Genomic DNA, 16,501 nt, shown 5'->3' with positions numbered 1-16,501 from the left:
TTAATTTTGTTTTTCTACATTGTCGTGTGCGTGGGGTGGGGGGGTCCCAGTTCTCCTTCTGTCACTTAACAGACATCGACCTACCTATTCTGCTGATGCATAGGACTGATTCCATCTTCCACCACTCCATTCCCCTCCCATAACTGCCCTCATTGTCACCAATTCCTCACCCACCCATTTAATACCTTCAGTTGCCCTTCACTTTTTCTATCCAGGGATGATTGGAATCCATGTGGAGTTCACTCCCTTGCTCTTTGTTCTTAGGGTGTCATCACTGCCAGACCACATAGCTTGAGAGAGATCCCTACCAATGGATCACTCACTATAGTTCCCCATACCCACCATAGTTATTCCCATACCCACTCTGAGAAGTTAGCCAGCCATTTAGAATATACCTTACCCAGCTCCCTCAACACCATTCCTACCATCCCTTCAGACAGTGTTGACAGCCTCTCAAAGATACCACGTATGCCCAAGAGCCACCTTCCGACTGGGGATTTGAGATACAATTATAAACATCAAACCCACCCTAGCACTGGACTGCCAAAGCAAACAACAGATTGTACAATCATGGGAGAAACTCCCCTATAAGGTCATATGTTTGGGGATCTCAGGTTCCAGTGATTCCTGGCCTAGGCATGCTGAATGAATAAGGAGACCCCAGAAGTTCTAGTCTTTGGGACAGAGATATCATTGAATAAAATAGTCTTGAAGGGATCTTTGAAGTCATCTTGTGCAAATCTCTTATTTGATGAATGAGGAAAGTATAGCCCAGAGAGATCCAAACCCAATTCTGCTTGACTCCAAATACCACACTGCCTCTCATTCCCCAGTCTTGGTATTCTCTGTGCCCCAAATCTCAGGTCACCTGCCCAGCCCAGGAGAATTTTCTAAAAGCAGAGAGAAGAACTTGCCCCCAAGTCGCCCATGTAACCAGGACCTCTTGAACTTCACTATTGGACCTCAGGGACATTACCTGAGTCTCTTGCCTAGAGACCAATGACTAGCAGAATCTTAGATGATCAGAACAGGAAGTGTCCTCAGAGGGAATCTAGCCCATACTCTTGGTTTTTCAGATAAAGCAACGAGGCCCACCAATAGGAGGGAACTGATTTGATTGTGATAGAGTTGGGACCAGGGTATAACTACGGTGGAACAATTGGGCCTTTGACCCAGAGTGCCAAAATTTAAAGATCACTGACAGCATTTGTACTCTGATAGTAGGAAGAAATTACTGACTTTAGAATTTAGGCAGCGTGGACATTTAATTAAAATAGGAAGTTAGTAGACAGTAAGTTTCTTTCCCAGCTGACTATATTCCTAAGTGCGAAATTCTGGGAGTATCCTAACTGTTCTGTGCTTTCTCCTTTAGTGGGGCGTCCTCATCCTTTTTTGACTTTGAGTTCCAGATTCTCTGTACCCCCCCAGGAGCACCATACATAATCCAACATCCTCCCTCTACCCCAATTTTTGATTTACTCTAAATGCATTTAGTGAATCTTGACCCAAGGGACAGAACTGCTTTCTCTGGTTCTGTCCTGTCTTATCTTTTTTCTTTTCTTTGAAATATATCTAAAATTTGTTATAATACTATTCTTTTCCTTAAAAACAAACAAAACTATCTTTTCATTTACTGCCCAACATAGTATACCCCCTCTTATAACCCTCTCTTAGAACAAGTATATCTATATATAGTTTAAGTAAACTAAATCATTGCATTGGCCATATCTGAGAACACACACCCCATTCTGCTCCCCTAGTCCTCCACTTCTCTATCAAGAGGTATGACGATATTAGAGTCCTGGAAGGTATCAGCCTTGTTTCTCTCTACATTATTTGTTGTAAGTTGTTCTCCTCTATCTGTTTACCCAAGCACTGGTTTTACCCTTAATCCCCAACCTGAGGAAAATTAGGCCTGGACAGTTGGGTGTTATAATCCCAATTCTTTCCCCTGGGATGCCCTCCCTGGAGCTACTCATGCTCACCTGTGCCCCATCTCTCTGTACCTCTTGGCAGTGGTGTTTCAACGGAGAGTGTGTACCTGTAGGCTTCCGACCTGAAGCTGTGGATGGTGCCTGGTCTGGTTGGAGTTCCTGGTCAAGCTGCTCCCGAAGCTGTGGTGTGGGTGTGCAGAGTTCGGAGAGACATTGCAACAACCCCACGTAAGAGCTGAGCCTTGCTTTGGGGGGGGGGCAGGGAAGAGGCATGCTATTCAGACTTGGAGACACTGAGAATTCCATAACCACTAGTGTGGGCAGTTCCTCTGCCAGGGCTGATCTCAGTCCCTTGGTGTCTTCTCAACTTGTGAGCTTCTTGTATATTGTGACCTTTTCCATTAAATGTAGAAACCTAGATCTGGAAGGGATATTAGAGACCATCTAGACTAGCCCCCCATTTTACAGATGGCATCATCAAGACCCAATTTGCTCAAGGTCACACAAATAGTAAAGGGATGAGTTAGGCTAAATGATCCCTAATATTCCTTCCATTTCTGAATCTCATATTCCTGGGAACTGTCTCATGTTCCCTGGATCATCTCTCAACCCATGTTCATGGAACCCAAATCACAAACTTCTGGTCCAGACTTCTCTGCTTTAATAAGGATTTATTGAAAAGCATTCTGACCATGACCGTGTGCCTGTCCCTTTACTGGGAGATAGAAGGTAGAGAAGAAGGAGGTGCTGAGAGACAGGATTCACATGCAAGACATGGAATGAGTTGGGGGCTCTGGGAAGCTAGGGCTTGGGGTGATCATAGGCTAAATGTGAAGGGCAGAGTTGGATGTAGATAGAGAAGGTCCCACCTGGGAAGGTCCTCTGGGAGAGGCGGCCACCATGAGGATCTGGCCTGACATGTCTTTCTTTATCTTTTTTTATTTATTAAAATGTCACTTTTATTTTTTTGGTCCAACTCACAAAAAGAACATTTATGTTCTCTCTCTTCTCCCATCCCATCGTGAACTTAAGAGAGTTGTAGAGAAAAGCAAAACCTTGTAACAAATATGCATAGTTGCTGACCTTGTTCAAAAAAGTCTGTCTCTGTCTCTCTCTTTTTCCCTATCCCTAACACACACACACATACACACACACATACACACACACACACACACACACACACACACCACACGCAAGAACCTGAGCACATGTATGAGCACACAAGTGAACAAAAACTAAATCTCTCCCTCCCACTCCACCAAACCACTGCTGGGGGGGGGGGTGAGGGAATACAAAACAATTATGTACAAACAAAACAAATTCCCATACTGGTCATGTCCAAAAGTAAGGCTCCTGAATCTATCATCTATGCATCAGAAGATGAGCAGCACATTTCATCGATGGTTCTCTGGAGCTATGGATGGTCATTAAATTAATAAGAGTTTTGAAGTCTTTCAAAGTTGTTCTGCTTCTATCAATTTCAGTCCACATCAGTTCATATAAGTCTTCCCAATCTTTCTCTGATATCACCTTGCAATAACATCCCATTACATTCATCATATTTTTTTCAGCCACTTCCCAACGAAAGGGCACTTCTTTAGTGGAGTTCCTTGTAACAACAGAAAGGGAAATGATAAAAAAATTTTTTATACATTGAGTTTCTTGTAACAACAAAAAAGGTTACTATAAAAATGTGTATGAGTTCCTTTCCTCTTTCTTTGATCTCTTTGGGGTATAGGTCTATAATATATCACTGGGTCAAAGGATTTGCACAATTTAGTTGCTTTTGGACCATACTTACAAAATAATTTCCATATAAATATAAATTTTTAATGTGATTGTATTAGGAGGGTTTCCAGGATACAGTTGTATTTATTTCTTGAATAAATCTCCTTAAAGTATCATGATATATAGCATGGGCCTATACAGCATTACTGAATTCTGTAATCAGGAATTTTAGTCCTTCTGTCAATCTTTATCAGAGATTTTCATCTCCTTGTCAAAGGGAATGAGACTTCCAGGCTGACTGAAAGTTAAAAATAACACCCAAAACATTCTTTGAAAGGTGGATGTTTTACAGTATTATTGAATTGCCCAAATTTGAACAGTTGACATGAATTTCTGTTAAGGATTTTCATGTAGATTTGAATGAAAAATGGAGCTTTATTCATCAATAAAAGCTACATTTCCATTCTTTTTTCCTATTTGGTCATGACAATGTTTCTTCTCAGTAAAAGTGGTAAATAGCTAGGTTTTTCTCTGATCTCATTCATCTTCTAGCTTCAAGAAACTTTCTTCACACTGTAGAGGAGTGTCACCAGTCCCTTTTGCCACTTGGTACCTTTCATAGTCTATTCTTATTTCTGTAGTTTAATTAGATTGTCTTGCAGGAAGTTTTTGGAACTATGATATGTTTATGACCTCACTCTCCTTTGACTTTCATTGTGCTTCATTCACTGTTTCACTGTGCACTTGAATGATAGCCTTGATTTCCCCATGCCAAAAGCTGTTGAATTATCTCTAACAGTCACTGAAGTGTGCTCTTTAAGAGCTACAAATTTTGCATGTTTCCTTGGGATAACATCCATTCTATATTGTTGTGCTCATCTTCGGTTCCTCGCTCTTCATCCGAGGTCAGAGGTGAGTAATGAGTCTGATTCATCTGAATCAAGAGATTCTTTTTTTTCCAGTACAGGAGGCTGATTGTTGACCTGGTAAGGTATAGGAGAGTTCTTCAGGGAATTTTCAGGGGAGGAAATGACTTATTTCTAAAAGTTGATTAATGTTATTGATCATAGAATTGATGTTGGGCGGGGAGCCTGAAGGCTGGATGAAGAGACCTACCACAGATGGTAAAGCTTTGTGCTTGGCAGATATTGTAGAATTCCAGCTGCCTTTGACTTTTCTCAAGTTTGCTTCTTACAAATTTGATTCTTCGGTATCTGCTTGTCCAACAAATTTTCCAATGAGGGAGTAGACCAATCCAACTTCACCTTTTACACTGAGCCTTAAGCCACTTCAAACTCTGGTTCCTGAATTTACCATTATCCCTTTCTAGTTGCTTTGTCTCTTCTTTTAGTTGTTGGTTGTGAGCAGAGAGCTCTTTCTGAGCTTGGATCAGATCATTGTTGGTCAGAGCCTTCACTCCCAACTCATCAAGTTTCTCTTGCTCTACTCTTTCTGAGCCTGATTGTGACTGAACCACTACTGGGCAATACTTTCTCCTGTTCCACCAGCTGCTTCAGGTCTGCATTGTACTGAGGGGTTTTCATGTAGGCTAGGAACTGTATGTAGGTGGTGCCTTAAATGATTCTAACAGCTTCTGGAATATAGGTAGGCTTGATGTTACCAACAGCTGGTTGGAGGAACGCTGGCGTATTTTAGAAGATAGATGATAATATCAACTATGAGGTAACTTGTATGCCTCCTGAGTAGAGGATACCTGGGACATGATCCGAGCATGCAGAAACTTCAGGGTAATGGAAATCTTGGTGTTTTCTATTCAAGGTTTGCACTGATTGTCTTGGGACATCCACATTTTCTTCCTGCCATCTTCCTTCCTTTATTATTTAATTTCTTTTTGCAAGGCTGGGAAGGAGTTGGCTTTTTAAGAAGAGGTGTCCCATTTTTATCTTCTTCAGCACTGGAATCTACTCAAAGCTCCAAGGCTCCCTTGTTTTCTTGGACCTTCTTTGGAGTCATTGTGTTGCTCCACTTTCTCTTTGCTGTCGGTGATGGGCTGCTTCCTGCTCCTCTCTGAGTTTTGGATGTTAGAGTCTAGAAAAATAGTTTACAAGTATGGTTTTATCAGTAGTATGCAGATAGTAAGAAACTGGCTTGTCCACCCTTGAAACCAACCCTTTCTGTGGCGATAGTTCCACAACTCATTATAAGACCAATATCATTCAAGTTTCTTCTGTTTATTCCAAAGTTTAGAGGTACAAGAGATTTAGAGAACATGCTTCTGCCTTTTCTCTTCATGTTAGCAAATAATTCTCTCTTTAGACTAGTTCCATGGAAACAAAAACCCACAGCTTCAGGGGAAGGTCAGAGACAGCAGGTTCCACTGCTCCTCACTTAACTACCTTTAAGAAAAACTCAGCTCGGGCCGGCTAGGTGGCGCAGTGAATAGAGCACCGGCCTTGGAGTCAGGAGTCCCTGGGTTCAAATCCAGCCTCAGGCACTTAATAATGACCTGTGTGGCCTTGGGCAAGCCACTGAACCCCATTGCCTTGAAAAATCTAAAAACAGCAACAACAAACACTCAGCTCAATGCATAGGACCTGACACGAGCATCAAGTTCTTGGACCAAACAGATCTTCCGACATCAAGTCACCCATATATCAATTTCCTCAGTTATAAAAGTGAATAAAATAATACTACTACCTAGTTTCCTAAGTTATTCTGAGACTCAAATGACACAGCTATTATTACATAAAATGTTTGAGAAAACCTTTAAGCATTATAGAAATGTCTGATATTCTTCATGACTCATTCGTTGGTCACTATTAGGGGAATAATAGCTTAAGATGAACAGCTCCCTACAAGTCAACAATATAACATGGCAGCCCAAAGCAACAACACAATGAATTTGAACTTAGTTTACATTAATAGGAACATGGCATCTAGCGAGAGGAAGAGGAGAGTCCCATGGTCCTTTGCCATGGCAGACCACAGTTTTGTGCATCATATTTTAGGAAGAAGGTAGGCAAAATTATTTCTTCTGAAAGGAAGTCATTTCTTTCCAGTGTATATTCGATATATTTCTTCCCATACTGTTTCATCCATTTTAGAAATACTTGGTCCACCGTCTCAGCATCTTTTACCAGGATGTCTGCTTTCTCTACTCCATAGTGATGTTTACGGTTTGTGGCAGCGACCACTTGCAAAACTACTTGCCCCACTCCACTTCCCAAACTGGCCCACAAACCATCCTCTGTCTTTTTATCTCATCAACTCTTTGGGCAACTAAATCAAATGAAGTTTCTCCATACACCTGCGGAGAAGAGGGCTCATAGTTGTTGAGTGTTTAACTACTTAGGGATTATTTTCTTGCTGTAAGATATGACAAAGAAGCCCATTAAATGTCCGAGTGTTCAATTCCATGGGTTGTTTTTCCTTTCTACAGTTGATGAATGCTATCAATGAACCGATTATACTCGTCACAGTTACTGAATGCTTTCACAACTATCCGTATCAGTCAATTCAAACATAATTTTCCATGGCAAGCTTGAGATCTGGTATTTCTTGGTATAACTATCGAATGGTCTCAATGATTTCAAGAGCAGCTTCATGGTGCTTGCCATGGATCTTGGTTATATGTCTGGCTTGGCTCCCATGAGCGACTTGAGCCTCAGGTCCAACTTCTCACTCATGATAGTGAGAAAGCCATAGTATCATATTAGTGGGTGTTGGCATGGGTGGACTAGCAAGGGAGGGTTCCTGGGGATGAGCAAGCAGCAGTGGTAGGGAGAGGCGGAGGCCCAGGAATCACAGCTGGTGGAGGAGGTGGCAGCAGCAGTGCCACAGGCCCTCTCCTTCCCACCCTCCTTCTCTCTGGCTTGATGTTTCTTTGATGAGTCTCCTGTGACCAGGCCTCCCAGTCCTACTGCTCATCATACTGTCTAGTGGTCGTCTAGTAGAATCTTGGAGTCTGACCCCCTACCTCCATCTTCTGGAGGTTGCAGAAAGAACAGGGAACATCAGAGTCCTGGATTCAGATCTCACTCCTGATCAGTGCAGCATGTGTGACTTGGGCCTCAGTTTCTTCATCTGTAAAAGAGGAGGGGGGACTAGGTGTTCTTTCAGGTCCTGTGACCCTGTGGCTCTGCTGCTGATTAATTCTGTGACCTGGGCCAGTTCCCATCTCTGGTCCCCCTTCTGCTTGGGCAAGTCATTTGACCTTTCCAAGCATCATTTTCCTCATCTATAAAGCCCAGTGAAGTGAACAGAGCACTAGATTTGGAGTCATGAAGACCTGAGCTCAAATCCCACTTCAGATAGCTACTATTCCTATGATAATGAACAACTCACCTGACCTTCTAGACCTCAGTTTCCTCATCTGTAAAACAGAGATTAATCTCAACAGACTCTAAGACAGGGTATCCACACTCTTTTTGTATCCCAGACCCATTTTGGCAGTCTGGTGAAGTGTACAGAACCCCATATGTTACTGTGGTCTACAATTCATCATAGGAAGAAACACAATTCTTGTTAGACTTCAGTGAAAACCAAAGAAGGGCTTTTCTACCATCTGAGCTCACAGAGTGAGATCCAAGTCTCTTCCAGCTAGAATCATAATTTTGTAAATAATGTAAATATATGTGGATGAATAAATATTATGTAGCTGTCATTATAACACTAAGACTTACACCATTTATGTAATTTGATCCTTGCAACTCCAAGAGGAAAACAGTGTTTTTGCCTACTTTACAGATGAAGCAACAGAAGCAGACAAAAGTCTTTTAACCTCAGTTTCTTTAAATGACTTGCGCAGGGTCATAGAGCTGAGAGGCATACGAGGCAGGATTTGAATCCAAGACTTCCAGATTCCAGCTCCAATGTGATGCCTAGGGAGCCACCTCACTACCTGATATTAAATCTGTGATACGAGTAGACCTTTTGGGTCCCTATTCAGTTCTCAATCTAAATCCCTGTGATTGTTATGAATTCCACCCCCACCCCCAGGGATTAGATAGCAAATTCTCTCAGGACCCTCCCAGCTCCCCTAATTGGGATCTTAGGGTTCTTCCCTAAAAGTAGGGAAGCCCCCCCTTCTCCTTGGCCCTCCTCTGTCTCTCTGTCTGCATTCAATACACACTGATTCCTGATTAGGCTCGGCAGGAAGTGTTGGAGATAGGCTTCAAGAGAAGCCTTGGCTCTCAGGGCCAGAGGGCTTCAGTCCGGCCTCCAAGTCTGCCCTTCCCCCTCTGCTCCATCCCAGGACAGACTCTGATGCCCCAAGCCCCTTGGGAGCAGCCTGGGTGGCCTTTATCTCCCTGAGATTCCAAAGGCCGCACATCCATTGGAGGTTGCATTTTCAACAATGATGTTGACTTTAATCTGCTTAATGTCTGTCCGTGGCTATGAAGGGCTCTGGCTGCAGTGGGCCCCTGGAATGTTACTTACCCCAAATCCTGAAGCTATTTGTCTCCTTTGACTATTGGTCAACATTCCCATGTCTGTGATCCCCTTATGTCAGTGGTTCCCAGTGGGATCCCAAGCCCCCATGGGCTTTTTATCTCATTCATTTCTCAAAAGGTTCCTGGGAACTCTGGAGTGAAAGGCAGGAGACCTGGACTCTCATCCAGACCTAACCATGAACTCACCCACTCACTAGGGGACTGAGACTCAGTTTCTCCAGAGGGAAATCAGAAGGGCTAGACTGGCTAATCTTCCAGGTCCTTCCCAGATCAGTCATCCAGGACTGTTTGAGTTGGCCTGAAGGACAAAGGGGGAAGAGATCTGCTCTGAGCAGCAGAGTCAGGACTCAGACCCAGGCCAGGGGATGTCTAGGACAGGGTTGTGAGAGGGCCACATTACAGTGGGAAAAGCACAGATATATCATGATCTTTGGCCTCTCTCCTTCCATTTAGTCTCAGTTCAAGGGTGAGTTTTTGAAGAAGCTCCTTCCTCCCTCCACTTCCCCTGAGACCACTTTTCTCCAAATGCTCTTGGGGAAGCAGTGGAAAGACTCTGGAGTCAATGGGCCAGGGGTACAAGTCAGTCAATAGCTATTGATTGCTAGCTACGTGACCCTGGGCAAGTCATTTAATCATTGCCTCAGTTTCCTCATCTGTAAAATAATGTTATCATAGTACTTCTCTCCTAGGGTTATTGTAAAGATCAAATGAGATGACATCTGTCAAAGCCCTTAGCCCTGTCGATCACATTCGGTATATAATACCTGTTTATTGAAATAAGGAGTTGACTTTCCTGACCTTGGGACAACCCTAGCAGGACTCCCCTTCCCTACCCTTGAATGGAGGAGGGAGAGCCTTGGATCTGGAATCAGAGAACCATTATTTCCTGTCTTTGTCGCTTTGGATAAGTTGATCTCTGGGCCTCAGTTGCCTTATCTGTAAAATTTGGAATGGTTAGATTTCAATCTGAGATGTGATTTCTGGGGGATTTGAAACCAATCCCTTTTCTCTTGGGCATAGCATTCTCATCTGCCAAAGAAGAGGGCGTTTGTTGGCTCTTTGGAATTCAGCTCACTACGTACGTTCTTGAGGCCAAGGGCACCATCGCCATAATTTGGTCCGACCCCTTTATTTTAGTGATGGGGAAAAGATGACCTCTGAGATCCCTTCAACTCTTATGCTAATCAGTTATTTAAGGAAACATGCCATTGGTCAGCAAGGTCAGGAAATGCTCTCATTTAATCCTAAAAATAGGATGCTGGGGTGACTGGGGATAGATTCTTCTACCCCAGCCCCTGGCCCCTGGGACCCTTGCTCTCTGCCCCAGCTCATAAGCCCCTTCCATCATCTCTCTTCTGGAGGCTCAGATCTCCTCTCTTTTGGTGGCCTGAGATTCCTGCCCTCCAGATGTCCAGATTTCAGGACTAATGGACATGAGGAGACATTGAGGGATATTCAGGGACATGAGGAGGCCAACCATCTTAGCTGCCTTTTTCGGGTCAAGAACCTAGGCTTCCATTTGCCATGGACAAGGCAGGAGTGCACCAGCTGTGAGCCGATGGCCCAAGGCCTGTCCTTAGGCATATACAAACTGGCTGGCAGCCTTCTCTCTAGGGAATCATTTGTTTTGGCTCCTTCAGGGGATATTTTGGTCCTGCGCCATTCCAGCTGGGCTGGCTGGGGGATGGAGGATCTGCTTCCCTCCTGGAAGGACTCAGCATCAGAGACTATTTGGAGAAATGTCAGCTTTCCTTGAGAGCAGTTTTCTAGGTCAGGAAGCAGACGTATCCCCTCATGGGGCACTCCTATAGCCTAACAACAAGCCCTGCATTTTTATTCCAAAATTAATTTGCCAAGCACCTTGGCTCCACTCTCATGAGGTCTGCAGAGTATTGATTAGTGCCCTTATCTTATAGAGAGCAAAACTGAGGGTCGGAAAGGGTGAGAGCTAGAACTCGAGTTACCTGACTCCATGTATTACCAACTTGCCCTTAAAATATAAACTTACCTCTCTGTGCCTCAGTTTCCCCATCTATAAATAAGGGAGTTAGACTAGATGGCCTCTGAGATCTGAGATGGCCTCTGAGATGATGTAGAGTTCTGATCCTATGTCCTAGACTGAGCTTCATCATGACTTAAGCGAAGAATGCTAGAAGATAGAAGTCATTTATTTAGTCCAGTGCCCTTATTTTGCATGGGAGAGACGCGACCTGAAAAGGGCAAATATCCAGACTGGAACCCAGGACTCCTAATGCCTAGATCTTAAGCCCTTTTCCCAGAACCAATGAAAAAAGAAAAAACAGACGTCTACTTGATTTTTTTCCTAGTACATTGTTCCCTTCCCAGTGACTCCTCCCAATCATGTCCCAATAGAACCTTCCTTTCTGATCCAGTAAAAATCAAGTGAAATAAAAGAACACTTAGGCCATGTCTGACTATGCTTCATTCTGCCCTTACAATCTACCTTCTCTGGAATGCTTCCTCACCCTGCCACGCAGTCAAAGCCTCCTTTACTTTGATCCCAGCTCAAGGGCTAGAGGAATATGGGTCATGCCATGCCATTGGCCCCACCAACCTTGTCTTCTCATGAAAGTTTCTCCTTCAAGGTCCTATCATTGTGGAAACTCCCTCCACATTGAACAGATCTCAACCAATCAATAACTTAATAGATAAGCCTATACCTTAACTAGACTATAACGTAGTAGATGGGGCTATAACGTAATAGTCTAAAACTTCAGTCCATAACTTAGTAGATAAGCCTATAACTTAACCAGACGATAAGCTAGTGGATAAGTCTATAACTTCACACAGCAGTCTGAGGTCAGATCTGAACTCTTCTTCTCTGTCCTGTCTATCTTTTGTCTCTCATGGTGCCCAGGTCATCAACCAATTAATAAGCATGTACTAAGTCCCTGTTAGGAGCCAGCATTGTACTAAGCCTTGAGGATACAGACAAAACCAAATCATTCTCAATTCTCAGAGATTCAAAAGGGAGGAAGTCTTCAACGACTCCGCTGTACTCTGATTCTTGGGCTCCTAAAGTGTTCTAGAGACAAGCCATGAACCCTCATTTTAAATATGTGGAAATGGAGGCCTGGGTCATTTCCCCTCTCTTGGAGTCTCAATTTGCTCAGTGGAGAATTGAAGGCATTGCACCCCATAATCTCTAAGGGCGTTCTCTGTTGGAAATCCTATAATTAGAGAGAACCACTCTCCCTCCCCTCCTCCCCAAGCCAGAGATGGAATGCCAGTGGGCTCTCAGAAGCAGCCTCTAATGTGGCTTCGGAGCTCTGGGGAGGAGGGACGGAACAAGGGCTCCTCTCTTCCAGAGCTGGGTCAGGGACTTTGTTCTTGCCTTCTTCTCTTTCCACCCCTCCCCCAAGGTAGGATGACCATGTGTGCATAATTTATTGGGGGGTCAAGAATTGCCCTTTTCCCCCTTGCCCCCTCTCTGAGCTACCCTATAATACAGAAATGCCTAAAATACACCATTTCACCGTAGCCAGGCCTACTTTGAAAAGACATCTTCTCCCAGCTGTGTTCCTGAGACCTGGAGGTCACCCTCACAATGTGTACATTCATAAAAAGCCACATAAAAAGAATTCCTCCATGGGCCCTTGGCAACTGCCCACCTTGCCTACCCTTAGTCCAGCTCTGCTCTCTTCCTGAGAGGAGATTTGCCCTTTTCCGGAGGCCAGTGGCTCCCATCCAGTTAGGCCATGGGTGGTAGACAGGAGGAGGAGGTGAAAGGAAGTCACCCTGACCATCTGTGTGGCTACCCCATTGAGAACTTCCTCAGAGCAGGCGAGGACGGGGGCTCACTCCCTGAAGCCAGAGCAGGGGCTGAATGTAAGTGAGCTGGTCACTCACATCTGGAAGCCCCTGGAGGGTTGGCGGGGGATTCAAAGGGAACAGGCCAGGCGGGGGAGCCACAGCTGGACTGACGGATATCCTCCTGTCCCTGCTGACTTCAAGTCGACCTTCCAAGGTCTATTCAGCCTTCCACAGAGACTTGTGGCATCACCGAGCTAGCAGGGACCTCAGAAGTCTCCCTTGACAGATAAGGAAACTGAGGCCCAATTTGCCTAAGGTCAGGATTCCAACTCAGGTTCTGTGATGCTGAATCCAACATTCTTTTCATGGTTTTGCTTTGGTGATATCTCTTGGGACTCCCAGCCCAAGCAGAAACCAATACTATTGTCTTCCTTAGTCAAATGGGGGATCTTCTTCTGGTTAGCGTCTTTCCCTTCAGAGAATCTGGGACACTCTATCCCTGACCCCTCCCCCCATCCCTTCCGCTCTTCCTTCCTTTCTGTTTTTCTTGCCTATTAATAACGATTCTAGGTTCTCTAGGGATTTCCTTACAACAACTTATTGTAAATAGTATGAGCACTTTGGGAAGGAAGGTGGCAGGGAGTCGGGTACTATGATTTATTCAAGTGGGCAATCTAACAATGTAGAAACTCTGGTTAGCAATGTGACTGCTAGCTCCTCTGTGAGATTGGATCTGGAGTCATGAAGACTTGAGTTCAAATCTGGTCTCAGGCACTAACTAGCTATGTAACCCTGCGCAAGTCACTTAGCCTTGTTTGCCTCAGTTTCCTTAACTGTAAAGTTAATAGCACCTGCTTCCTAGGATTATTGTGAGGCTCAAATGAAATAATATCTGTAAAATACTTCACATAATATGTGGTAATAGGTTTATATAAATGTTAGCTCTCCTCCTCCTCCTCATTATTATTAATAGTATTGGAGTAGTTTGAGGTTAAGAGACGTCACTATGTTTCCACCACCTAGTTTGGCTCAGAGACTGGACTAGGACCATTTGGGATGTCTCTCTGATACCCCTAGGCTGCCAGCCCCACATCAGTCTTACTGACCTCAGTGCCCGCTGCCTGTCTTGTGCAAGTATCATTCTGTCCATTTGGCAGATGATGGGCCTGAAGCCAGGACATAGCTCAGCCGAGTGACTTTCCCAAGGTCACCCAGCTGGTAAAGACTCGTGAACCCCAAGGCCAGTGTTTTTTTCCCAGAAGAACTCTGGGTCTTTCCCAGAACTGGCCTGATTCTATCCATGGCAGCCCCATCCCTCCCCCCCACCCCATCCTATGTCATTGTCGTTCTCTTCAGGAAATGGCCTCGACCAATATTAAATTAAGTTGTTTAGCCATTCCTGGAAGGGTTTTACCTAATTACAATTAATAGAGTCAGACCACACCAACTCAGAATGATGATGGTAATAATAACTCACATCTCATGGGGCTTAGTGCATAGTGAGTCCTTAGGAAATGCTCTCACATTATCCATACACAATGCTTTTCTGGGAGTAACTATTATTTGATTTGATGGATGAAATATCCTGGTTTTATAGATAAGGAAAATGGGAGATTAAGCTCATCCAGTTAAGAAGACTGGTTCTTCTGGAAGGCTCGAGTCTGGGTCTTCTGGAATTTTCTGCCTTTCTGAATCCAGCTTTCTTTCCTCATTTCTTTCTTTCTCTCTTCCTTCTCCTCTTTTCTTCCTTAGGCATTTGGGGTAAGTGACTTGCCAGAGGTCAGCTTGTGAGTGTCTAAGGAGCAGATTTGAACTCAAGTCCTCTTGATTCTAGGACCCATGCTCTCTCCCCTGGACCTAGCTGTCTCTGTTTGCAGTACTTTCTGATCCAGAATGACTGTGACCACTCTCTGCTCCAAGGAGAAATCTCCAAGGACTGGGCATCCAGGTCCCCTTTGGGATGACCATCCCAACTTAAATCCTTAGTTCAAGCCAAACTCAACCTCCCTATAACTTGGCCCCGATTGAGGCTTGCTGGGGGCCAGCCAGAACAGCCCTTTGAGAGTCCATGATATCTGAGGGAAACGGCAGGTTTGATCTAGAGGAAATACCACCGGCAGATGCCAGCTCTGATGGTCGCTAGCTGGGTGACCTTGGGGGGAGTCCCGTGCTTGTTGGACCTTGGGTCCCTCATCTGCTAAATGAGTTTATAGGATGATTTTTGAGGTCCCTTCAACTCAAGTTCTCTATTCCTTTGAACTGTTCAGAGAAGAATCAGAATTGTAGAGTATTTTAGGTGGGGAGGGGAGGCAGTTTTAGAACTCAGAAAGGCCAAGCCTTGTGTAATCTCAAATGAAATTGGATATTTAGTAAAATGTGCTGTATTTGTGGAAAATGTTTCATTTCATCTTATGTCAGCAAATCATTTTTTTTTCTTAATTTCTATGAACTGGGCCCCAGGCTCCATTCTGGGAGTATAAACATTTAAAAAATGATCCTGCTTTAAATAATCAGACCTTGCCTCTGATTCTGAGTCAGCCCCAGACTCAGCTGCCTGGGCTGTATGTGTTAGAGAAGCTCTCCCTGAAACACCAAGGCTTCTGGGAGGGAAGGAGAGAAGAGAGGAGAAGGGGGGCAATGTCCACCTGTGGTCATTCTCATGCCCTTGGCCCTGACTTCCCCTCTCCAAACAGGCTGTCCTTGCCTAGAAAGCAGGTCGCCTCTGAATACTCCATTGTTTCAGAGGTCATAGAGGAAAAGGCAAGATCAGCTGTGCCTCTTTGGGTGAGGGCCAACATGGGTCCCATTCTGGGGAGAAGAGCAGAGGGTCTTTGTCTGAAGGATCGAGACCCTTTCCTCACTCTCCTCCCTCCCCACTCAACCCGAATGGACCAGCTGGCTCTGAGATTGACCGAGTCCTTCCTAGGACACAGGGAGGTCTATGCAGAAAGTCATTCCTGGGCAGGCAAAGCCCCACTCTATCCCCAACCAGGAAAGGGGGGGTGAAGGGGGGTAGTTCGGGACATTTTCCTGCTTGTCTGGAAGATATTCTGGGTTCTGGAAAGGGTAAAAGAACCAGGAAATATGACCTAATGGAAAGCTCAGAGAACACAGAGTCATTTTGAATCCTGGATCTACCATTTTACAGCTGGGTAACCTGAGAAGGAAAGTCATTGCCCTTGTCTTGGGGCTCCTTCTCTTGGAGATCATCTGGTCCATCTCACCCAATCTCAGTTTACAAATGGGACAATGGAGCCCCACAGAGCACAGTGACTACCTTCCAGGTGACAGGAAATTTCTCTTCTAATGCTGGGCTTGGGAAGGGAAATGAGAATAAAAAAAAATGACTTCTAGTCACCAGGACTTCTTTCCTGAAGTCAAAGGACACGGTGTCCTTCGTTTCTCTCCATCAATCAGGTTCTCTTTCCAGTTCTTTTCCAGACCTGTTTCACAGATTAATCTGGTAAAAAAAAAAAATTGCAGTCACATTGGATTTTATCCAACAGGTTTGAGTGTTCCCCATAATCCCCATTCACCTTTCTAGGGTTTGGCATGAGGATTTGGAAGGCAGAGATAGAAGCCAGGATGTCTGAAAGGTGGTCAGTCCCAGAGATGATAATTACTGTACAGAAGATGAACCTATGGATCTGG

General features: G+C 44.5%; 1 protein-coding gene and 2 pseudogenes across 1 annotated transcript in view; 1 reads left to right on the top strand and 2 right to left on the bottom strand.

Moving 5' to 3' along the window:
• The window catches only part of ADAMTS7 (ADAM metallopeptidase with thrombospondin type 1 motif 7), a 168,690-nt gene that overhangs the window by 91,080 nt on the left and 61,109 nt on the right, over positions 1–16,501 (top strand). Inside the window, exon 11 of the mRNA XM_074232515.1 lies at positions 2,017–2,162. Coding sequence (XP_074088616.1) covers positions 2,017–2,162 — 146 coding nt within the window. The remainder of the gene's footprint in view (positions 1–2,016; positions 2,163–16,501) is intronic.
• Positions 4,841–6,262, bottom strand: LOC141520439 (histone-lysine N-methyltransferase, H3 lysine-79 specific-like; annotated as a pseudogene).
• Positions 6,560–7,309, bottom strand: LOC141520438 (histone-lysine N-methyltransferase, H3 lysine-79 specific-like; annotated as a pseudogene).

The sequence above is a fragment of the Macrotis lagotis genome, chromosome 4 (genome assembly GCF_037893015.1).
Source record: "Macrotis lagotis isolate mMagLag1 chromosome 4, bilby.v1.9.chrom.fasta, whole genome shotgun sequence".
NCBI classification, from domain to species: Eukaryota; Metazoa; Chordata; class Mammalia; order Peramelemorphia; family Peramelidae; genus Macrotis; species Macrotis lagotis.
The sequence above is the reverse complement of the archived record's forward strand: the minus strand, read 5'-3'. Positions and strand labels throughout refer to the sequence as shown.